General features: G+C 44.9%; 1 protein-coding gene across 11 annotated transcripts in view; it reads right to left on the bottom strand.

Annotated features, from left to right (window-relative positions):
• The window catches only part of PSD3 (pleckstrin and Sec7 domain containing 3), a 590,582-nt gene that overhangs the window by 304,380 nt on the left and 266,553 nt on the right, over positions 1 to 19,649 (bottom strand). For all 11 annotated transcript variants that reach the window (XM_042241260.2, XM_060407086.1, XM_042241264.2 and 8 more), the window contains 2 exons: positions 6,943 to 7,975; positions 2,592 to 2,987 (listed from right to left, as the gene is read on the bottom strand). In XM_042241260.2, coding sequence (XP_042097194.1) covers positions 2,592 to 2,987; positions 6,943 to 7,975 — 1,429 coding nt within the window. The remainder of the gene's footprint in view (positions 1 to 2,591; positions 2,988 to 6,942; positions 7,976 to 19,649) is intronic.

The raw sequence follows: 19,649 nt of genomic DNA, 5'->3' as shown, positions 1-19,649 counted from the left end.
TGCCTTGCTGAGTTTGTGCTGTGCCCTGTTCAGTCGCTCAGTCATGTCTGACTCTTTGCGACCCCATGGACTGTAGCTCTCCAGGCTCCTCTGTCCATCAGAATTCTCCAAGCAAGAATTGGGCTGCCACGCCCTCCTCCAGGGGATCTTCCCAAACCAGGGATTGCAACCAGGTCTCCCGCATTGCAGGTGAATTCTTCACCATCTGAGCCACCAAGGAAGCCCAAGAATACTGGAATGGGTAGCCTAACCCTTCTCCAGGGGATTGTCCTGACCCAGGAATCAAACCAGGGTCTCCTGCATGGCAGGTGGATTCTCTACCAGCTGAACTACTAGGGAAACCCTTGCTGAGTTTCAGTTCAGTTCAGTCGCTCAGTCATGTCCAACTCTTTGCGACCTCATGGACTACAGCATGCCAAGCCTCCCTGTCCATCACCAACTCCTGGAGTTTACTCAAACTCATGTCCATTGAGTTGGTGATGCCGTCCAACCATCTCATCCTCTGTCATCCCCTTCTCCTCCCGCCTTCAATCTTTCCCAGCAACAGGGTCTTTTCCAGTGAGTCAGTTCTCTGCATCAGGTGGCCAAAGTATTTTCAACATCAATCCTTCCAGTGAATATTCACGACTGATTTCCTTTAGGATGGACTCTTTGGATCTCCTTGCAGAGTTTACCCTCCCTGTGGCTTCTGCAGCAAAGCCTCTCAGCCCAAAATACCTCAGCTCCAACCTATTTCAGACCTGTAATATCAATAAGTTCAACTCACTCCAGAAAGCTGGATTAGAATTTCAGTGAAATTATCTGCATTTTATCACAACTTATAGTTACCAGAGACAATGCTGAAACTTAAGGACTGAAGTGGCACCATCCACCCAAGGACACACCCCTCTCAGGGAGGTTCCCCCAGAGACACTCCTCTCTCAGGCCCCTTCTGGAAACATCCCCCTCAGAGATGCACCCTTCCCTCACAACACCCCCTCTTATAGATCCAGGAAGTCTAAACGCGGCTTCATCAGCCAGTTCTAATTCACGCATTTGCTCCAGCTCCTACTCTGTAGCAGGTACTGTTGCTAGTGTTTTAATCCATATTAACTCTTTAAATCCCATGGCCACACAGCATACTAAATATCATTGACCCCGCTATGCAAATAAACAAAAGGGGTTTCAGAGAGAATGAGCGGCTTATCCAAGAAATTCAGACCACGGTCTCCTGCCTCTGAGACTGTGTGATCCAAGAAGACAGCGAACACGCGTGGCCTTTCACACGGTGAAGCACAGCTGCGGTGTTACGTGCGCCAGTCTTCAATGCGTCGTCCAGTGGACGATAAACCTATAAACTGCTAATAGGAAATGCTTAACACAGGACAGACTGATCATCAAAACAGGCTCAGTAGAAAGCCGCAATATGAATGCTGCTGCTAAGTTGCGTCAGCCATGTCCGACCCTGTGCGACCCTAGAGACGGCAGCCCACCAGGCTCCCCGGGATCCTCCAGGCAAGAACACTGGAATGGGTTGCCATTTCCTTCCCCAGTGCATGAAACTGAAAAGCGAAAGTGAAGTCACTCAGTCATGTCCAACTCCCAGCGACCCCACTGACTGCAGCCTACCAGGCTCCTCCGTCCATGGGATTTGCCAGGCAAGAGGACTGGAGTGGGGTGCCATTTCAATATGAATACTGCCTCCTAAAAAAAGCACTGCCATTTTTTCATACAATTTTCAAATAGTTTATCCCCGTTTACCCTCCCCTTCACCACCCCAATCAGGAAAAAGATAGTAAAACTAAATTCATAAAATCGTTAGGAGGTTTAGCATTCTCGGCCCACTTATAGAGATGCTAAAGGACAGGTCAATGACCCCAGAGTGATGAAGAAGAAGAGATGAAATGCGGGATAATCCATAAAAAGACAGGGAATCATAAAGGATAGCACAACACGTAAATTCTACGTAACTTCCCATTTTGTGTTCCAAGCAGACTTAAAACTTAAAACTAAAGAAAAGAGAGAAAATGAACATGGCGTTGACCAAGGGATCAAGCCTGTCAAGCCTCCTTATCATTGGATCCTCTCGCACTGTCTCAGGAGTATGTCCCAGAAGAATGGGACCTCACAGGGCCAAGGGCCAAAAGAGACTGTAGTCACCGTCTAAACCAACACCCTCAACCGACAATCAGGGAACCTCTGGCCTAGTCAAAAACCCACCCCAAGCAATCAAGCAATGCCAGAGGCAGAAGGCAAGCAGAGCTCTTGCAACACCCCTTCCAGCACCGGGCCGGGCTGTGGCCACCAAAGCCGCCTCCTAGGCGCTAACACCCACTCACCACCCACAGAATCTGCTCAGTTCCCAGTTTACCTGTGGGAATACAAGACACACTGCCAAACAGAATGTCCAGAGGTTGCCAATTTGGCAAACCACTAACCTGTACTCTACCTGCACTGAAAACTCAAATTGCTTTTCACTCACATCATTCACTTGTATCCACGGAAACCAGCCCAATGCTTTCCAAAGAGGTTCCACACTCAGATTTCCCAAAGGGGAAAAAAAAAATGCTACAAAAACCGCTAGCATGAAATTAAGAGATCGGGACCAGTACCTTCCCCAGAAAGCGATCTCTGGGGTGCCCTTCGAGTAGATGGAGTTACTGGAGCCACTCAGCCCATTGGCGATCCCACTGGAACAGCCCATCACTATCCCGCCGTCTGCCGAGATGCTCAGGACGTCCTGCTGTCCTCCCGCCGACGTCCTCTCGAGGAACTGCCCGCCTTCCTTAATGCGTTGCTGTATCATTGGAGTGAGGGGCATTTCAAAGCTGAAGTAGCTGTCAGGCTCTGAATACAAAGTCTCCAAGGACTCAGCACTGTAGTATAAAGAGGTGTTGTCTAAAATGGTCTCGAACTGGGAGCTGTAGACATCAGTGGAGTCTTCTGCGTATCCGGACCCAAGGATGTCATCATCTCCACCCCGAAAGTGCTCCACTTGCTCAAGAATCCTGGAAAGCACATCGAAGTGAAGAATTTCAATATTAGGTTAATTTTTTCATTTTACTTTCTCCTCTCCAACCATATGAAAAAGGTAGCATTCTGTAGAGCTAGCACCTGTATTCAGTTGGTTTATGTCAATATATTTAACCTATAGGTGGAGTACATCATGTGAAAGGCCGGATGAATCACAAGCTGGAATCAAGATTGCTGGGAGAAATAACAATAACCTCAGATATGCAGATGACACCACCCTTATGGCAGAAAGTGAGGAACTGAAGAACCTTTTGATGAAAGTGAAAGAGGAGAGTGAAAAAGCTGGCTTAAAGCTCAACATTCAAAAAACAAAGATCATGGCATCCGGTCCCATCACTTCATGACAAATAGATGGGGAAACAATGGAAACAGTGACAGACTTTATTTTGGGGGGCTCCAAAATCACTGCAGATGGTGACTGCAGCCATGAAATTAAAAGACACTCCTTGGAAGAATAGCTATGACCAACCTAAACAATGTATTGAAAATCAGAGACATCACTTTGCCGACAAACGTCTGTATGGTCAAAGCTATGGTTTTTCCAGTAGTCATGTACAGATGTGAAAGCTGGACTATAAAAAAAGCTGAACGCCAAAGAATTGATGCTTTTGAACTGTGGTGTTGGAGAAGACTCTTGAGAGTCTCTTGGACTGCAAGGAGATCAAACCAGTCAATCCTAAAGGAAATTAGTCCTGAATATTCATTGGAAGGACTGATGCTGAAGCTCCAATACGTTGGCCATCTGATGCGAAGAGCTTGTTAGATAAGACTTGTTAGACTTGTTAGATAAGACTCTAATGCTAGGAAAGATTGAAGGTGGGAGGAGAAGGAGGCAACAGAGGATGAGATGGTTGGATGGCACCACTGACTCAATGGACATGAGTTTGAGCAAGCTCCGGGAGATGGTGAAGGACAGAGAAGCCTGGCGTGCTGCAACCCATGAGCTCTCAAACAGTCAGACACAACTTAGTGAGTGAACAACAACAACAACAAAATGCCAATACATTTGGGAAGGAAGATATCACGGAAACATGTTCAGGTTGAAAAAACTCTTAGCACACATATGCTGGGCTATCCTCTATACAATTCAATATACTTTCAAGCTAGCTCCTAGTATGTGAATACACCAAGTCCAACAAACATTTGAATAACATATTAAATTCTCATTTAGCTAACTGAACTCCACAAATTCAAATTAACAGCTACTATCAGTCCTAATTTTAACAGAAGATGATAAGTATATTGTATAAACTTGGCAGACTGAAAATACACTTATGCTTAGTCACTCAGTCGTGTCCGACTCTTTGCGACCCCATGGACTGCAGCCCACCAGGCTCCTCTGTCCATGGGATTCTCCAGGCAAGAATACTAGAGTGGGTTGTCATGCCCTTCTCCAGAGGATCTTCCCAACCCAGGGATTGAACCCAGGTCTCCTGCATTGCAGGCAGTTTCTTTACCATCTGAGCCACTAGGGAGGCCCAAAAAATACACTAAGCTTTCATATTTCATAAGTTTTGTACATAAGCTTTCATATGTTAATATTTTCTGATTAAATAAGACCAATAGCCCTCAAGAACTCATGGGCTGCCCCCTGGTGACAATAAGACAACATTGCAGAGAGAGTTAGGTTGAGAACCAGCCGGTGAATGACCTTGAAGGAAAAAAAAAAAAAAGCCCACAAACATGTTTACTACTAAGCTAATAAACTAAACAGTGAAAACCTAGGAAAAACATACAAGTGAATATCCTTGGGACATTAATTAATATGTGGCCTGTTTTGCAAATATTAAAAATGAACATTAAGACAACAAAACAAAATTTTAAAGCTCAGTATGAGAAAGAAGATAAGAAATAGAAAAAAGAGCTGAATCGGGATGTGCCAAGGACTAGCCAAGCCTCAGATATCTGTAAGCAGAAATCAAATATAGAACAGGAATAAAGCTACCTGGTAAGTAACCCGCCTTCCCAGGTGTCACCAGGATTCACATTCAACAGCACAGTTGCCTCTGCTGTTTCTAAGTTACTGGAAAAGTGAAAGTTAGTTGCTCAGGTGTGTCCCACTCTTTGTGACCCTGCGGACTGTAGCCTGCCAGGCTCTTCTGTCCATAGAATTTTTCAGGCAAGAATACTCGAGTGGGTAGCCATTCCCTTCTCCAGGGGATCTTCCAGACCCACAGATCGAACCTGGGTCTCCTGCCTTGCAGGCAGATTCTTTCCCGTCTGAGCCTCCAGGGAAGCCAAATTACCAGTCCACCTCAAACCAAATAGCATTCTGGGTCCCAAGTCCTCGGCGGGAAGCTCAGGGATGAAGCCCTCACCCCACCCCTGCTCACTCACCCCCTACTCGCCCCCAGCTTCGAGAGTCCACCCGCAGGTGGAGTGCTGCACCTTATAAGGAGCCTGGAGGCCTCCGCATCGCAGGTTCCAGGAAGCACACTCCGTTAGCGACAGCAGCCCCGCTTTGCCAGCCCGTGTGGCTCCCTCTGCTTAGAGTATTCTCCCCATTCTCTGCCCTGCAAACTCCTACTGAATCCTGAAGGCTCAGCCTAACTACCACTTACGCAGAGAGGCCTTCCCCAAGCCATCAATTGAATCAGCCTCTCTCCTGCAATGTGTCCCTTCTTTTCCCTTATAGAATCCACCACAATTGGAGGCCCTATCATTATTAAGGTGTCGACCTTTAGCAGTAAACTTCATGAGGTCAGGGGCCAGAGGTCATGTCTATTTTCCATGTTTGTTTGTTTGTTTTCCTGGCCACGACACAGAGCTCGTGGGATCTGAGTTTCCAGCCAGAGAAGGAACCCACGCCCCTGCAGAGGAGACACAGAGGCCTAATCACGGGGCCACCAGGGGATCCCCAGGGCCACGTCCATTCTGAACATTCCTTTCACACCCAGCATCTCTAGCCATATCAAGGACACAGCAGACAACGGAAAACCATTTGTGGAAAGACAGGAAGGACAAGAGGAGTGAATGAATAAACCGCAGACGCACAGACCCCAGTGGGAGGGTAACTGCGGAGCCCTGTGCCACACAGCAGGGCGCCTTCCGAGCGGAGTCTGGGGGCGTTCTGTGCAGCGAGGTGGGGAGGGCAGGGAGAGGAGTTCCAACAGTGCATCTGCTAGTCAACTGCGGAGCAAAGGGCATCTCCTTACAGCAAACAAGCAAGACCTTCAGGCTGGACGCACATTCTCCCACGTGAACTACCAAAGCTCATGTGATGGGGGACGAGAAGGCACACGTTTGAAATGACTTTGCGGAAAGGAGCACTCTACGGCCAGACCACGACCAAAGAAGTAAAGGCGGACAGGCACGGCTTCCGTCTCTCCAGGCTCTCAGCTGGTATGGACGCCAGAAATGCAGAGAAAGCCTGGGAAATCCCATATGATGCCAGGTTTAGTCATCAGGGCCCTAATCCAAACAAGCTGCTTGGGAGAAGGGAGTCCCACGTCAGCGCCATGGAACAGCTGAACTCTGACCTCCTCACGGCCTCTCTCAACCTAGAAAGCTGAGGCAGCCCACGCCAAAGCCTCTGCGTTCCTACATGCACAGGGGCTGTTTGCAGACAACGGGGCTATACCCAGAAGAAGGGCCTGAGCTTGGCAGTAACAACTACAGGATGTGTCAAGACCTTTCCACAGTTATCTTTCCTTATGAAAGATAACTGTGGGGTGTTTTGTTATAGTGATGCTGGAGAACTTGAAACCTGTCAAATACAAGAAAATATATATATCAGAAATGGGTCTGCCCAGCTTGAGGTTCATGGTCTCCCCATATGGAAAACTTTATAGCAACCACTTTACACATCTTGAGACCTTAGAAGCACCGCAGTACACGGTCACTTCCCTTCCATTCTGCGGAGGATACTGTGAACCTCACGGTGGAGAACACACAGCAGACTTCACAGGCAGCAGGGCCCAGGGAACTCACCTTTCCCCGGCCCTCTCCGGTTCAGCTCTCCTCTCCAGGTGCTCCTTGTCCTCCCTTAAGAAGACCTCGTCCTCTACCGTCTCAAGCAGAGGCTCGGCGGGACACGGCCTCTCGGGAGGAGCTGAGTCACGCAGAGCGGCAGACGAGACGAGGTGGCTGGGCACTTTGGAAAACTCTTTGCTCTCGGGAGGGGCTGTCCTTCCCGGCGGCATCTGAACACCCTCAGGGTGCCTGTTCTCTCTCTCCTCCCCTCCAGTCCACGGTGTTTCCACCCCTTGAAATGCCACATGCTTGCCCTGGCCTGGGCGTCCTCGAGCATACTGCCCGGGGTGCTCTCTCTGGTCAGACCTCCTCTCTCTCAACAAACCGGCACCGCCTGCTGAGCTGGGGGTCGCAGGGCTGCCCACCGAGGATGCTGGACCAGCTGGCTCTTGCACGTGGACAGCCCCCTTTCTTCCATTACTAGCTCTTAGGGATGGCTCTGCTTGAGTCTCTCCAGTTAATAGTGCAGTCAAATCCTCCTGGATGCTCAAATAAAAATGTTCCTCAGTCGGAACTTTGGCTGAAAGAGGTATATCGGGCGACTTTTCGCAGCCAGCAGGGAACAGCGTGTGGGCCTTCCGTGCTTTGTGACTGGCGGTGTCTGGCTCCTGCCCGCCCTGCTGAGCTGAAAAAGTAGAAACCGCAGCTCCATCCAGTACCTTTGTAGCCTGCGACGTTCCTGAAGCTATTCTGGCCTCTGTGGCTTTCAGAGCTGAGATCAGAGAGTCAATGGGTTGTAAACTCGGTTCCTTGAAGTGACTTTGAGATGGGAGCCCTCTGATGTCTTTTGGTCCTCCGGTGACAGTGACAGGCCCAGAGTGATGGCCGGCAAGGGGCTGCGCCCCCTGCGGGCTCCCTGGGCAGCGCAGCAGAGACTCGGCATCAAACTCCAGAGAGGCTCTCAAGCCTTCTCCACTTCCTTCCATGGTCCCATACTCCGGAAACTCATTCGTGACGTTCGGGGGGAGTAAAGTGCTTCCTCCATGATCACCTACAAAGAGAACAGAAGAGACACGTGACTCATTCTGAACGGCACATTCCCATGTGTGTAAATCAATTCCCACACGTATCAGGCACTCAGTCATCCTCAGGTGACCCTTTCACTGGCTCCTCCCCCACCCTCTGCAACACAAGCTGCTCGACACCCTGCCAGGGGGTCCCCTCCACTGGGCTTACACATGAGAACCCACAGAGGTTCTGGCATAGACAGAGGCGATCCAATTTAACCCAGCTTCTTTCCCACACATGCAACTCGGTTGCTGCATATGCAAAAACAGATTAAAATAAGGATATGCATCCCTTTCCAAATATCGCTCATGAAATAGCAACTAAAATATTTATACTGGGCACAACAACAAATTGCCTTATGACTGAACTAACAGGATCGCTGCCGTGCAATCTCTGAGACGGAGCCCCAAGGAAAAAAGATATGATCTATTTAAAGTCAGTAAATATTTTTTTCAGCTGGAAACTTCCCCTGCACTGTTGGATTTCTGTGGGGGAAAAAGATGCTTTCAGAACATCTCTGGGGAATGAGAGTGAAGTCAAAATGGAATACAAAACTTAATGTATAAGGAAAGAGTTCCAGGATCCCAGTTGCATGAAATTTAAGCAGCATCTTATGTAGAACCCCAATATACGAAGCAGTAAAAACAACAGTATATATGTACTATATAGGATCCAATTAACAACCTTTTCTTATTACAATGGCAGTCATTGAGAAAGATGAAGACATTCTGACAAACACAATTTTAAATTGAGGATTTCTGGATAACAGTTACAGTCCTATCACCCCAGGATCCAATTTCCTTCTGAACTTGGTTTCGGTTACCTTGAATTGAGAATATTCTCATGTGCACTGGAAATGCAGTGCCCTCGCCTAGACGGCTTTAGGACAGAGGACACCTGTTGCTTTTGTGACTGCTTTTCAAGCACTGCAAGCGACAACCTTTCTATTCAGTGAAACATCTGACAGCTGTCTGAATATATACGATAAAATGACATGAAAGACTTGATTCCAAGGCACATATGCAAAATGACGTTAACTTGGAAACGTGAGTTAACATTTGGTATACACAGCACGGAAAAATTGATAAAGAGTAATACATCTTAGAGTGTGTTCTGTTTCATATCTTATTTTTTAATAATTTGAAATATATTTTTAAATTAAATTTGAATCAACCTTGATGAGATCCAGGTAGCACTTCTCTGTGATGGTAGCATTTATAACACCTTCACAAAACAGACCTCAAAGGACATGACTTGCTGAAATCTGAGGAGGGAGTAAGTTTCAAACTCTGATTTTGAAAAGGAACAGAGTTAAAAGCAATAAAGATTTCTCTTCCTGTGGTATATTGACACTCTAGATATTTCAATGAAGAATGTGATAGGACTTTTAATTTTTCCCCTTTTAAGATTCAGTTATCTTTAATATACCATAAAATTGTGCAAGCATCGCCACTATCTACCTCCAGAACATTTTCATCGCCTCCCAGCACCACCAGAAAACCTCTATCCATTAACTGCCTCTCTTCAGTTCAGTTCAGTTCAGTCACTCAGTCGTGTCTGACTCTTCGCAACCCCATGAACTGCAGCACACCAGGCCTCCCTGTCCATCACCAACTCCCGGAGTTCACTCAGACTCACGTCCATCTAGTCAGTGATGCCATCCAGCCACTTCATCCTCTGTCGTCCCCTTCTCCTCCTGCCCCCAATCCCTCCCAGCATCAGAATCTTTTCCAATGAGTCAACTCTTCGCATGAGGTGGCCAAAGTACTGGAGTTTCAGCTTTAGCATTAGTCCTTCCAAAGAAATCCCAGGGCGGATCTCCTTCAGAATGGACTGGTTGGATCTCCTTGCAGTCCAAAGGACTCTCAAGAGTCTTCTCCAACACCACAGTTCAAACGCATCAATTCTGCGGCGCTCAGCCTTCTTCACAGTCCAACTCTCACATCCATACATGACCACAAGAAAAACCATCGCCCTGACTATCCGTCCTGCCTTCTGCCTCTATAGATCTGCACGTTCTACTTCATGTCAACAGAATTACACAATATGTGACACTGTCTTTTTTTTTTTATATAGCACAGTGGTTTCAAGGTTCATCCTTGTACCTTCTTTCCACTTATCTGCTGATGGGCATTGGTGTTATTTTCACATTTTGGCTATTATGAACAACGAACACTTGTGCACACGTTTTTGTGTCTACATTTATTTTCAGTTCTCTTGGATACACACCTGTGAGTAGATTCTGCATCACATGGTAACTCTGTGTTTAATGTTTGGAGAAATCACAATTGCACCATTTTATATTTCTACCAGCAAAGTCTGAGAGTTCTAATACTGTCCATATTTTTCATCACAGCTGTCACAGTGGGTGTGAAATGCCAACTCACTGCAGTTTTGATTTGCATTTCCCTAGTGAGAAGGGAATGGCAACCCACTCCAGTATTCTTGCCTGGAGAACCCTATGGACAGAGGATCCTGGTGGTCTACAGTTCATGGGGTCGCACAGAGTCGGACACAACTAAAGCGACTTAGCACATACATGCACAGTGGTTAACAGTGTTGAGAATCTTGTCAAATGCTTGTTGGCCATTTGTATTGGTTCTTCAGAGAAATACTCCTTCAAATCATTTGCCCATTTTATAACTGGGTAACTTCTCTTTTCATTTTTGAGTTGTAAGAAAGTGAAGAACTAAAGAGCCTCCTGATGAAAGTGAGAGAGGAGAGTGAAAAAGTTGGCTTAAAACTCAACATTCAGAAAACGAAGATCGTGGCATCTGGTCCCATCACTTCATGGCAAATAGATGGGGAAACAGTGGAAACAGTGTCAGACTTTATTTTTCTGGGCTCCAAAATCACTGCAGATGGTGACTGCAGCCATGAAATTAAAAGATGCTTACTCCTTGGAAGGAAAGTTATGACCAACCTAGATAGCATATTCAAAAGCAGAGACATTACTTTGCCAACAAAGGTCCATGTAGTCAAGGCTATGGTTTCTCAGGTGGTCATGTATGGATATGAGAGTTGGACTGTGAAGAAAGCTGAGCATCGAAGAATTGATGCTTTGGAACTGTGGTGTTGGAGAAGACTCTTGAGAGTCCTTTGGACTGCAAGGAGATCCAACCAGTCCATTCTAAAGGAGATCAGCCCTGGGTGTTCATTGGAAGGACTAATGTTGCAGCTGAAACTCCAATATTTTGGCCACCTGATGCAAAGAGCTGACTCATTGGAAAAGACCCTGATGCTGAGAAAGATTGAGGGCAGGACGAGAAGGGGATAACAGAGGATGAGATGGTTGGATGGCATCATCGACTCGATGGACATGGGTTTGGGTGGACTCCAGGAGTTGCTGATGGACAGGGAGGCCTGGCATGCTGCAGTTCATGGGGTCGCAAAGAGTTGGACATGACTGAGCAACTGAACTGAACTGAACTGAAGAGTCTTTTATATATTCTGAACAGAAGTTCCTTATCAGACATATACTTTGCAAATATTTTCTTCCATTCTGTGGGTTGTCTTTCCAGTTAATGGTGCTTTTTTGAAGCACATTCTTTTTTAAATTTTGATAAAATCCAACTTATCTATATGTTTTTATTTTGTTGCTTAGGTGTCTGGTATCATAAGTAACAATTTATTGTCTAATCCAAGGTCACAAAGATTTATTATTCTTTTTTTAAGAGTTTTACAGTGTTAGCTACTACATGCAGACCTTCGATCCATTCTGACTTAACTTTTTACAGGGTGTGGAGATATAACTTCACTCTGTCGCATGTGGCTATCCACTTGTCCGAGCACTGCTGTTGAAAAACCTATTATTTCCCCCACTGAACTGCAATAATACCCTTGAAGAAAATCAACTGACCATAAATGTGAAGGTTTATGTCTGGACTCTGAATTCTACTCCACTGAGCCTGAAGCCAGTGTAACGCCATCTTGATTACCGTAGCTGCGCAGAAGCAAAATCAGTAAGTGTGCGTCCTCCTGCTCTGTTCTCCCTCTTCCCGGTTGTCGTGGCTACTCTGGGCCCCTGGCATTTCCCGTATGACTTTTAGGATCAGCTACCAGACAGCTGAAACTGTCACAGAGGCTGGGATGAATCTGTAGAGCACTGCATCCTAACAATATTACCATCAGGTCTTTTGATCCACGACTATAGGATGTCTCTCCATTTAATTTTCTTTCATTTCTTTTAACATCTTTTTGTTTCAAATGTACAAGTTTTACACTACTTTTGTTAAACTGACTCCCCTAAGTATTTTCTTTTTGATGCTATTATAAGCAGAATTTTTTCATTTCAGGTCCTTCACTGCTAGCATGTACAAATACAGCTGGTTGCCGAACTTACAAGTTCTAATGGTCTCTCTGTGGACTCCTTAGGCTTTCGTATATACAAGATCATGTTATCTGTGAACAGAGGAAGTTTTACTTTTTTCCTTTCTTATCTAGATGCCTTTTATTTCTTTTTCTTCTCTAATAGCACTGGCCAGAACCTCCAGTACAATGCTGCACAGAAGTGGTAAGAGGTAGATGTCTGTGTGTTATTCTGGATCTTACGAGAAAGCTTTCAGTCTTCCCCCATGAAGTATGATGTTTGCTGTAGGGTTTTCACAAATGCCCTATATCAGGATAAGGAAGATCCCTTTCATCTCTAGTTTATCAAGTGTTTCTATCATGAAAAGGTACCAAATTTTGTCAAATGTTTTTTTCTCTGTCAGTTGAGATGCCCATGTGGATTCTTTTATTCTGGTAAGAGTGTATTATGTCAACAGACTTCTATATACTGAACCAACCTTGCATTCTTGGAATAAATGCTACTTGCTCATGCTATAGAATCCTTTTTTACCTGTTGCTGCTGCTGCTGCTAAGTCGCTTCAGTCCTGTCCGACTCTGTGTGACCCCATAGACGGCAGCCCACCAGGCTCCCCCATCCCTGGGATTCTCCAGGCAAGAACACTGGAGTGGGTTGCCATTTCCTTCTCCAATGCATGAAAGTGAAAAGTGAAAGTGAACTCACTCAGTCGTGTCAGACGCTTAGCGACCCCATAGACTGCAGCCCACCAGGCTCCTCTGTCCGTTGGACTCTCCAGGCAAGAGTACCGGAGTGGGGTGCCATCGCCTTCTCCATTACATGTTGCTAGATTCAGCTTTCTAGTGACTTTGCACCTATATTCATAAATGACACTGGGCTGTAACTGTCAAGCGCTATCTAGTTTGGGCAGTAACGTCGGCGTCATAAAATAATTTGGGAAGTATTGGCACTTGCTTACATCTTTTTACACGTTTTTAAAAACATTTTTCATATTTTACACTTTTTAGGCTTTTAACAGTTTTTTCTTCCTTAATCACATGGGGGACTTAAAATTCTTCTGGTAGTTTAAAAGCTATAAATGTATTGCTAAAATACAAAGAAAGAAAAAAGTATACAATCCAAAAGCACGAGCTTTTTTAACATAGTAAAATAGCTTTAAATTATTTGAGAAGTACTTAGTTCACAGGGGGAAATATTTCCTCTAGATGTGTTATTTAAGTTAGAGCATGCCTTTACAAGGGGCTTCACAGGTGGTTCAAAGGTAAAGATTCTGCATGCCAATGCCGGAAACCCAGGGTCGGTCCCTGAATCAGGAAGATCCCCTGGAGAAGGAAATGGCAACCCAGTCCAGTATTCTTGCCTGGAGAATCCCATGGACAGATCAGCCTGGCGGGCTACAGTCCATGGGGTCACAAAAGAGTCAGACACCACTTCACGACCAAACAATAACAAATGCCTCTACAAACACTTGAAGATCATACAGTATAGAGTGGCAAAAGTCAAAGGAATCAAAGAATTAATTCAGTTACCTTGCATGATCAGCAAGAAAACAGGCCCATCAGAACGATGGACTTGCCAACACGACATAACAAAAACCAGAGCTTATTCATCGACCTCCGCTAAGCTTTACAGCGTCCTCTTCCCTCCATCTTTACTGGAAGTGAGCTGACCTAGCATGCGTCTTCAGTCTTTTCCCTGAAATTTAAAAGCATCTTCCGAAACGGTTATCCAAAGTCCAGCCTTATCTCCCACTTCATCTTACATACAATAATCTTCCTAAAGCAAAAACTTCACTTGCTTTCAGTAATTCTTCACCACCTACAGAATAAAGTCCAAAATTCAAACTCCTTCATCCAGGAGTTGAGATCCATAATCCAGCCCCGATCTATCTTTCCCATCTGCTCTTTCCTCTCACTCAACAACCTTGTCGATATACTTTTGCTTAACTGAGGGTTACGCAGCACATGACCGCTCTTGAAAGGTCCTCTCTAATATACACCAGAAATCAAGCTAACACTCTGAGTCTTTTTTTCCTTTGGCTTCGGTCCATCTCTTCTCTGCATATGACACACTTTTTCTTCTCACCTCTATATCATCAGAGTATTTTCATCTTTCAAGATCTAACTTAAATCTGCTCTCTTAACTAATTGTTCCCTTAATCACCAGCCCTTGCTGAACTCACCTGCTTACAAATGTCAAGGGAACTTTACATTATATCTGGTATACACACATAAAATAAATTATCAGGATATTCAAATTTTAAAGCTTCAAAAGGCTATAATCTTTAATCTATGATGAAGTGTTCCATGAAAGCTGTCCATGCTAAGCTACTGCTAAGTCACTTCAGTTGTGTCCGACTCTGTGCGACCCCAGAGACGGCAACCCACCAGGCTCCCCCATCCCTGGGATCCTCCAGGCAAGAACACTGGAGTGGGTTGCCATTTCCTTCTCCAAAGCATGAAAGTGAAAAGTGAAAGTGAAGTCGCTCAGTCATGTCTGACTCCTAGCGACCCCATGGACTGCAGCCCACCAGGCTCCTCCATCCATGGGATTTTCCAGGCAAGAGTACTGGAGTGGGGTGCCACTGCCTTCTCCGAAAGCTGTCCATATTTAACCCAAATTTAGTAAGCTGAATCTAGCAAAATATCAAAAAGGATTATACACCATGATCAAGTGGCATTTATTCCTGAAGTCAAATGTGCATTTAACATCAAAACATACTATCATGAAATCCATTCAACAGAAGGAAGAAAAGTTAAACTTCATCATTTAAGAACCCACTTAGTTCCTAACAGTTTAAACTGCCATCTATAAAACAACCACTAGTGTAACCACAGGCACACTGGCCCAAAGAAAAATGACTACAAATTCAAAAAAAAAAAAGCAGGGGGACAGCAAAGAAATTAAGTAATTTCTCCACTCCCATTCTAACACTTTTCATTAAGATGTACTGGCATTAATTGTGGGCAAACGCCTGTGATGATGTCTCTTTAAATTTTATTTGTGGCTGCGCTGGGTCTTTGATGACGCATGTGGACTCTGTAGTTGTAGCGGGTGGGGTTTTCACCGAGGAGGTTTCTCTTGTTGTGGAGCACAGTCTCAGGGTGCTCAGACTCAGTAGTTGTGGCGCATAAGCTGTCATCCCGAGGCATGAGGAATCTTCCCAGACTAGGGATCAAACCCATGTCCCCTGCACTGGTAGGCGTATTCTTTAACCACCGAGCCTGTGATGTCTTGATAGGCAGCTTGGCATCTGGTCAAGACAGAGAGGAAAGGCAGAGCGCAAAGCGTGCCCGGAGTGGCAGGCGGCTTTGCTACTCCAACTAGCCCTCCTGCCCTGCATTACAGAACTGGTCTAATGAGCTTTGTTCACTTTTCACCTAGATAAGGACTAGTACAGACCAGGGCAGGTAAATGTTCTGAGAGGCTAAGTGGCATGACCAAGGTAAACGAACTGATGTTCAATAAGGTATTTTAGAAGAATTAAAAGTCAGAACTAGATTCCTGGTGTTTTATCTCTCAGGAGTAAATTCCTAAGGAAAACTAAGAGGTATCTGAACTGTCAGACTGTCATTTCTAATAGCATAAAAAAATAAAAAGCAAAAAGTCTTCTAGTTGCAGGTTCTGGGTAGAAATAGCCTTAAATGCCAGGTGGCTCTTGATCCTAGCATTTGTTACAGAACTCAGCGTAACATCAAATCTTTCCTTCCACCTAAGGCACCTCTATGCTAGCGTGCACAGTGGTCTAATTTTGCTATTTGCATTTCTTCTCACCAGTTGAACTGTCTTTAACAACAAACGAAGCTTCATAAAATATTAATCTTGACTGTCTTATTTAGAATTTCTGATGTCTTCCTTATGTTTAAAACATAGAAGCTATTCATGCTAGGGAGATTTAAAGAAAGGACAAATTCTTCTTTTACCCTAAGACTTTTTTTCTGTTCCCTTTTAAAACCAGGCCATGGATACTTGCCATTAAATGACCACTGTTTCCAAAATCCATTCTGCAAACATTCATTAATTACCTGCTAGGTACTGAACACAGGGTATTGAGAACTAAACGCTGCTAGCGCGTGACTAGTCTCTTTCCCGTGTTTAAAAGCTCACGCTGGCCGTGTGTGAACGATGCGCAGGGTAAAGTACGGGCACAAACAGAACCAACCACGGGGGAGAGCACGGGCAAGATGGAGCACCCTGCAGGCAGGACAAAGGCAAACGGACAGGGCAAAGGTGCGAAGGCTACCACCTTCCCAGCCTCCGTCTCCCCTCTCTGAAGTCCACTTGCTGCCCTGAGGCCGTGCCCAGCCTGTGCCGCTGCTGTGGGCTCTAGGCCTCACTCGTGGAAGCTCCTGCCTTCTGTCAGTCTGCATCTGCTACTAATGTAAGAATCTAGCTGAAAAGCGGAATAGCTGCTTCTCCTCTAGAAAGTCTCGCTGAATTAGGCCTGCCCAAATTTGGTCTCACATCCGTGACAATGGGATTTGCTAAGTACTAAAAAAAAAAAAAAAGAAGAAGATTTTAGCACTTACCTAAATATAAACCACACACTAGTAGAATTTGAATTAATAAGAGTTTTTATAGCTTTTCTGCATTTATTTTCCCCCTTAAAGAAATTAAAATGTAGTGTAAAGTGCGTAGGAGGGAAGGGAAGGGAGAGAGAAGAGCTTGTCACACTCATGTGAAATACATGTACTTTGGGAAGGGGTATCTATTTATATTCCCTTTTCTGTGGAGTCGTATCTGCTGCTTTGTGTATTTGGTCAGACTCCTAACAAATTATTTTCTGTTATTTCCTGATGCTTTTCCTGTGATGCACAAAATCCACTTTTTTTTTTTAATTTTTTTCCATTTTGATTTAATATAGAGAAAAATGGGATACTTTTGAAAGTTAAGAAGAACAATTTCAGGAGTGTTTTGGGTTGTATATTAAATAGCCATCCATTTCTGGAACACAGATACAGAACTGTAATAAAATGCAATGTGATTTAAAAGAAGTTCTTCTATATCAAACTAAAAAGCTTCTGTACAAAGGAAACCATTAAGAAAATGAAAAGGCAATCTACTGAATGGGAATAAATATTTGCAAATCATGTATCTGATAAGGTGTCCATATCCAAAATATATAAACAGGGCTTCCCTGGTGGTGCAGTGGATAAGAACCTGCCTGCCAATACAGGAGACACACGTTCGATCCCTGGTCCGGGAAGATTCCACATGTTTCAGAGCAACTAACTCGTGTGCCACAACCGCTGAGCCTGAGCTCTAGCCTCTGCGCACCGCAACTACCGAGCCCGCGTGGTACAGCTACAGAAGCCCTCGTGCCTCGAGCCAGGGCTCAGCAATAGGAGAAGCCACTACGATGAGAAGCCACCCATCACAGCGAAGAGACGCCCCCGTGCTCCACAACCAGCAGAAGTCCACACAAAGCAATGAAGACTCAGCACAGAAATAAGATAAATAAAAAATGTAAATATATGTATAAAGAACTCTATTTAAAGTTACATTTATTTATATTTCCTGTGTATCCTCCCTTACATATTAGCAAAAAAAAAAAATCTGATCTAAAAATGAGGAGGAAAAAAATTAAATAAATAAATAAAAATGAGCAGATCTGAATGGGTATTTTTCCAAAGAAGATATACAATGACCAACAGCTACAAGCAAAGTTGCTCAACATGACTAATCCTCAGAGAAATCCAAATTAAAACCACAATAATCATGATTTGAACCAATTCTAGAGAACCTTATGGTCCCAGTGATCCCATGTTTTCCTATCACAAATGATTCTTGTTTGCTCTGGCTTAATCCAAATTTCTGCTTTTTATTATACCTGATATATTTTGGGGGGCTCCAAAATCACTGCAGATGGTGACTGCAGCCATGAAATTAAAAGACGCTTACTCCTTGGAAGGAAAGTTATGACCAACCTAGATAGCATATTCAAAAGCAGACATATTACTTTGCCAACAAAGGTCCGTCTAGTCAAGGCTATGGTTTTCCAGTGGTCATGTATAGATGTGAGAGTTGGACTGTGAAGAAGGCTGAGCACCGAAGAATTGATGCTTTTGAACTGTGGTGTTAGAGAAGACTCTTGAGAGTCCCTTGGACTGCAAGGAGATCCAACCAGTCCATTCTAAAGGAGACCAGTCCTAGGTGTTCATTGGAAGGACTGATGCTAAAGCTGAAACTCCAGTACTTTGGCCACCTCATGTGAAGAGTTGACTCATTGGAAAAGACTCTGATGCTGGGAGGAATTTGGGGCAGGAGGAAAAGGGGACAACAGAGGATGACATGGCTGGATGGCATCACCGACTCAATGGACATGAGTTTGAGTGAACTCCGGGAGTTGCTGATGGACAGGGAGGCCTGGCGTGCTGTGATTCATGAGGTCGAAAAGCGTCGGACACGACTGAGTGACTGAACTGAACTGAACTGAGTACACTGTCGGTGGAACGTAAATTAGTGCAACCTCCTATGGAGATCCCTCAACAGATTAAAAACAGAACTACATATGATACAGCAATTCCACTTCTGGGGATTTCCACTTCTTCTGTTTTCTGAAGGAAACAAAAACACTAATTGGAAAAGATATCGGCACCCTTATGTTCACATTTTTTACAACAGCCAAGAAATGGAAATAATCTAAGTGTCCATTAATGGATGAGCAGATAAAGAAACTGTGTGTATATTAACACATAGTATATGTCTATATAATATTAACATATTAATATATTAACTTAGCCATGCTGCTGCTGCTAAGTCTTGTCAGTCGTGTCCGACCCTGTGCGACCCCACAGACGGAAGCCCACCAGGCTCCTCTGTCCCTGGGATTCTCCAGGCAAGAACACTAGAGTGGGTTGCCATTTCCTTCTCCAATGCATGAAAGTGAAAAGTGAAAGGGAAGTCGCTCAGTCGTGTCCAACTCCCAGCGACCCCATGGACTGCAGCCTACAAGGCTCCTCTGTCCATGTGATTTTCCAGGCAAGAGTACTGGAGTGGGGTGCCATTGCCTTCTCCGAACTTAGCTATAAAAGGATATTATTATGGAATAATATGGATATTATTCAGCCATAAAAAGCAATAAATCTTGCCATTTGCAACACATGATTGGACCTTGAGGTGTTGGTGTAGTCACTAAGTCATGTCAACTGTTGCGACTCCATGAACAGTAGCCCTCCAGGCTTCTCTGTCCATGGGATTTCCCAGGCAAGAATACTGGGGTGCATTGCCATTGCCTTCTCCAGGGGATCTTCCCCACCCAGGGATCGAGCCCGGGTTCCCTGCATTGGTGGGTGGATTCCCTACGGACTGAACCACCAAGGCAGCTCAGAAAGCGTTAGCCACTCAGTTG

This window comes from Ovis aries, chromosome 26, assembly GCF_016772045.2.
Source record: "Ovis aries strain OAR_USU_Benz2616 breed Rambouillet chromosome 26, ARS-UI_Ramb_v3.0, whole genome shotgun sequence".
In the NCBI taxonomy this organism is placed as follows: Eukaryota; Metazoa; Chordata; class Mammalia; order Artiodactyla; family Bovidae; genus Ovis; species Ovis aries.
Note: the sequence above shows the minus strand (reverse complement) of the source record. Positions and strands in the feature narration are given on the sequence as shown.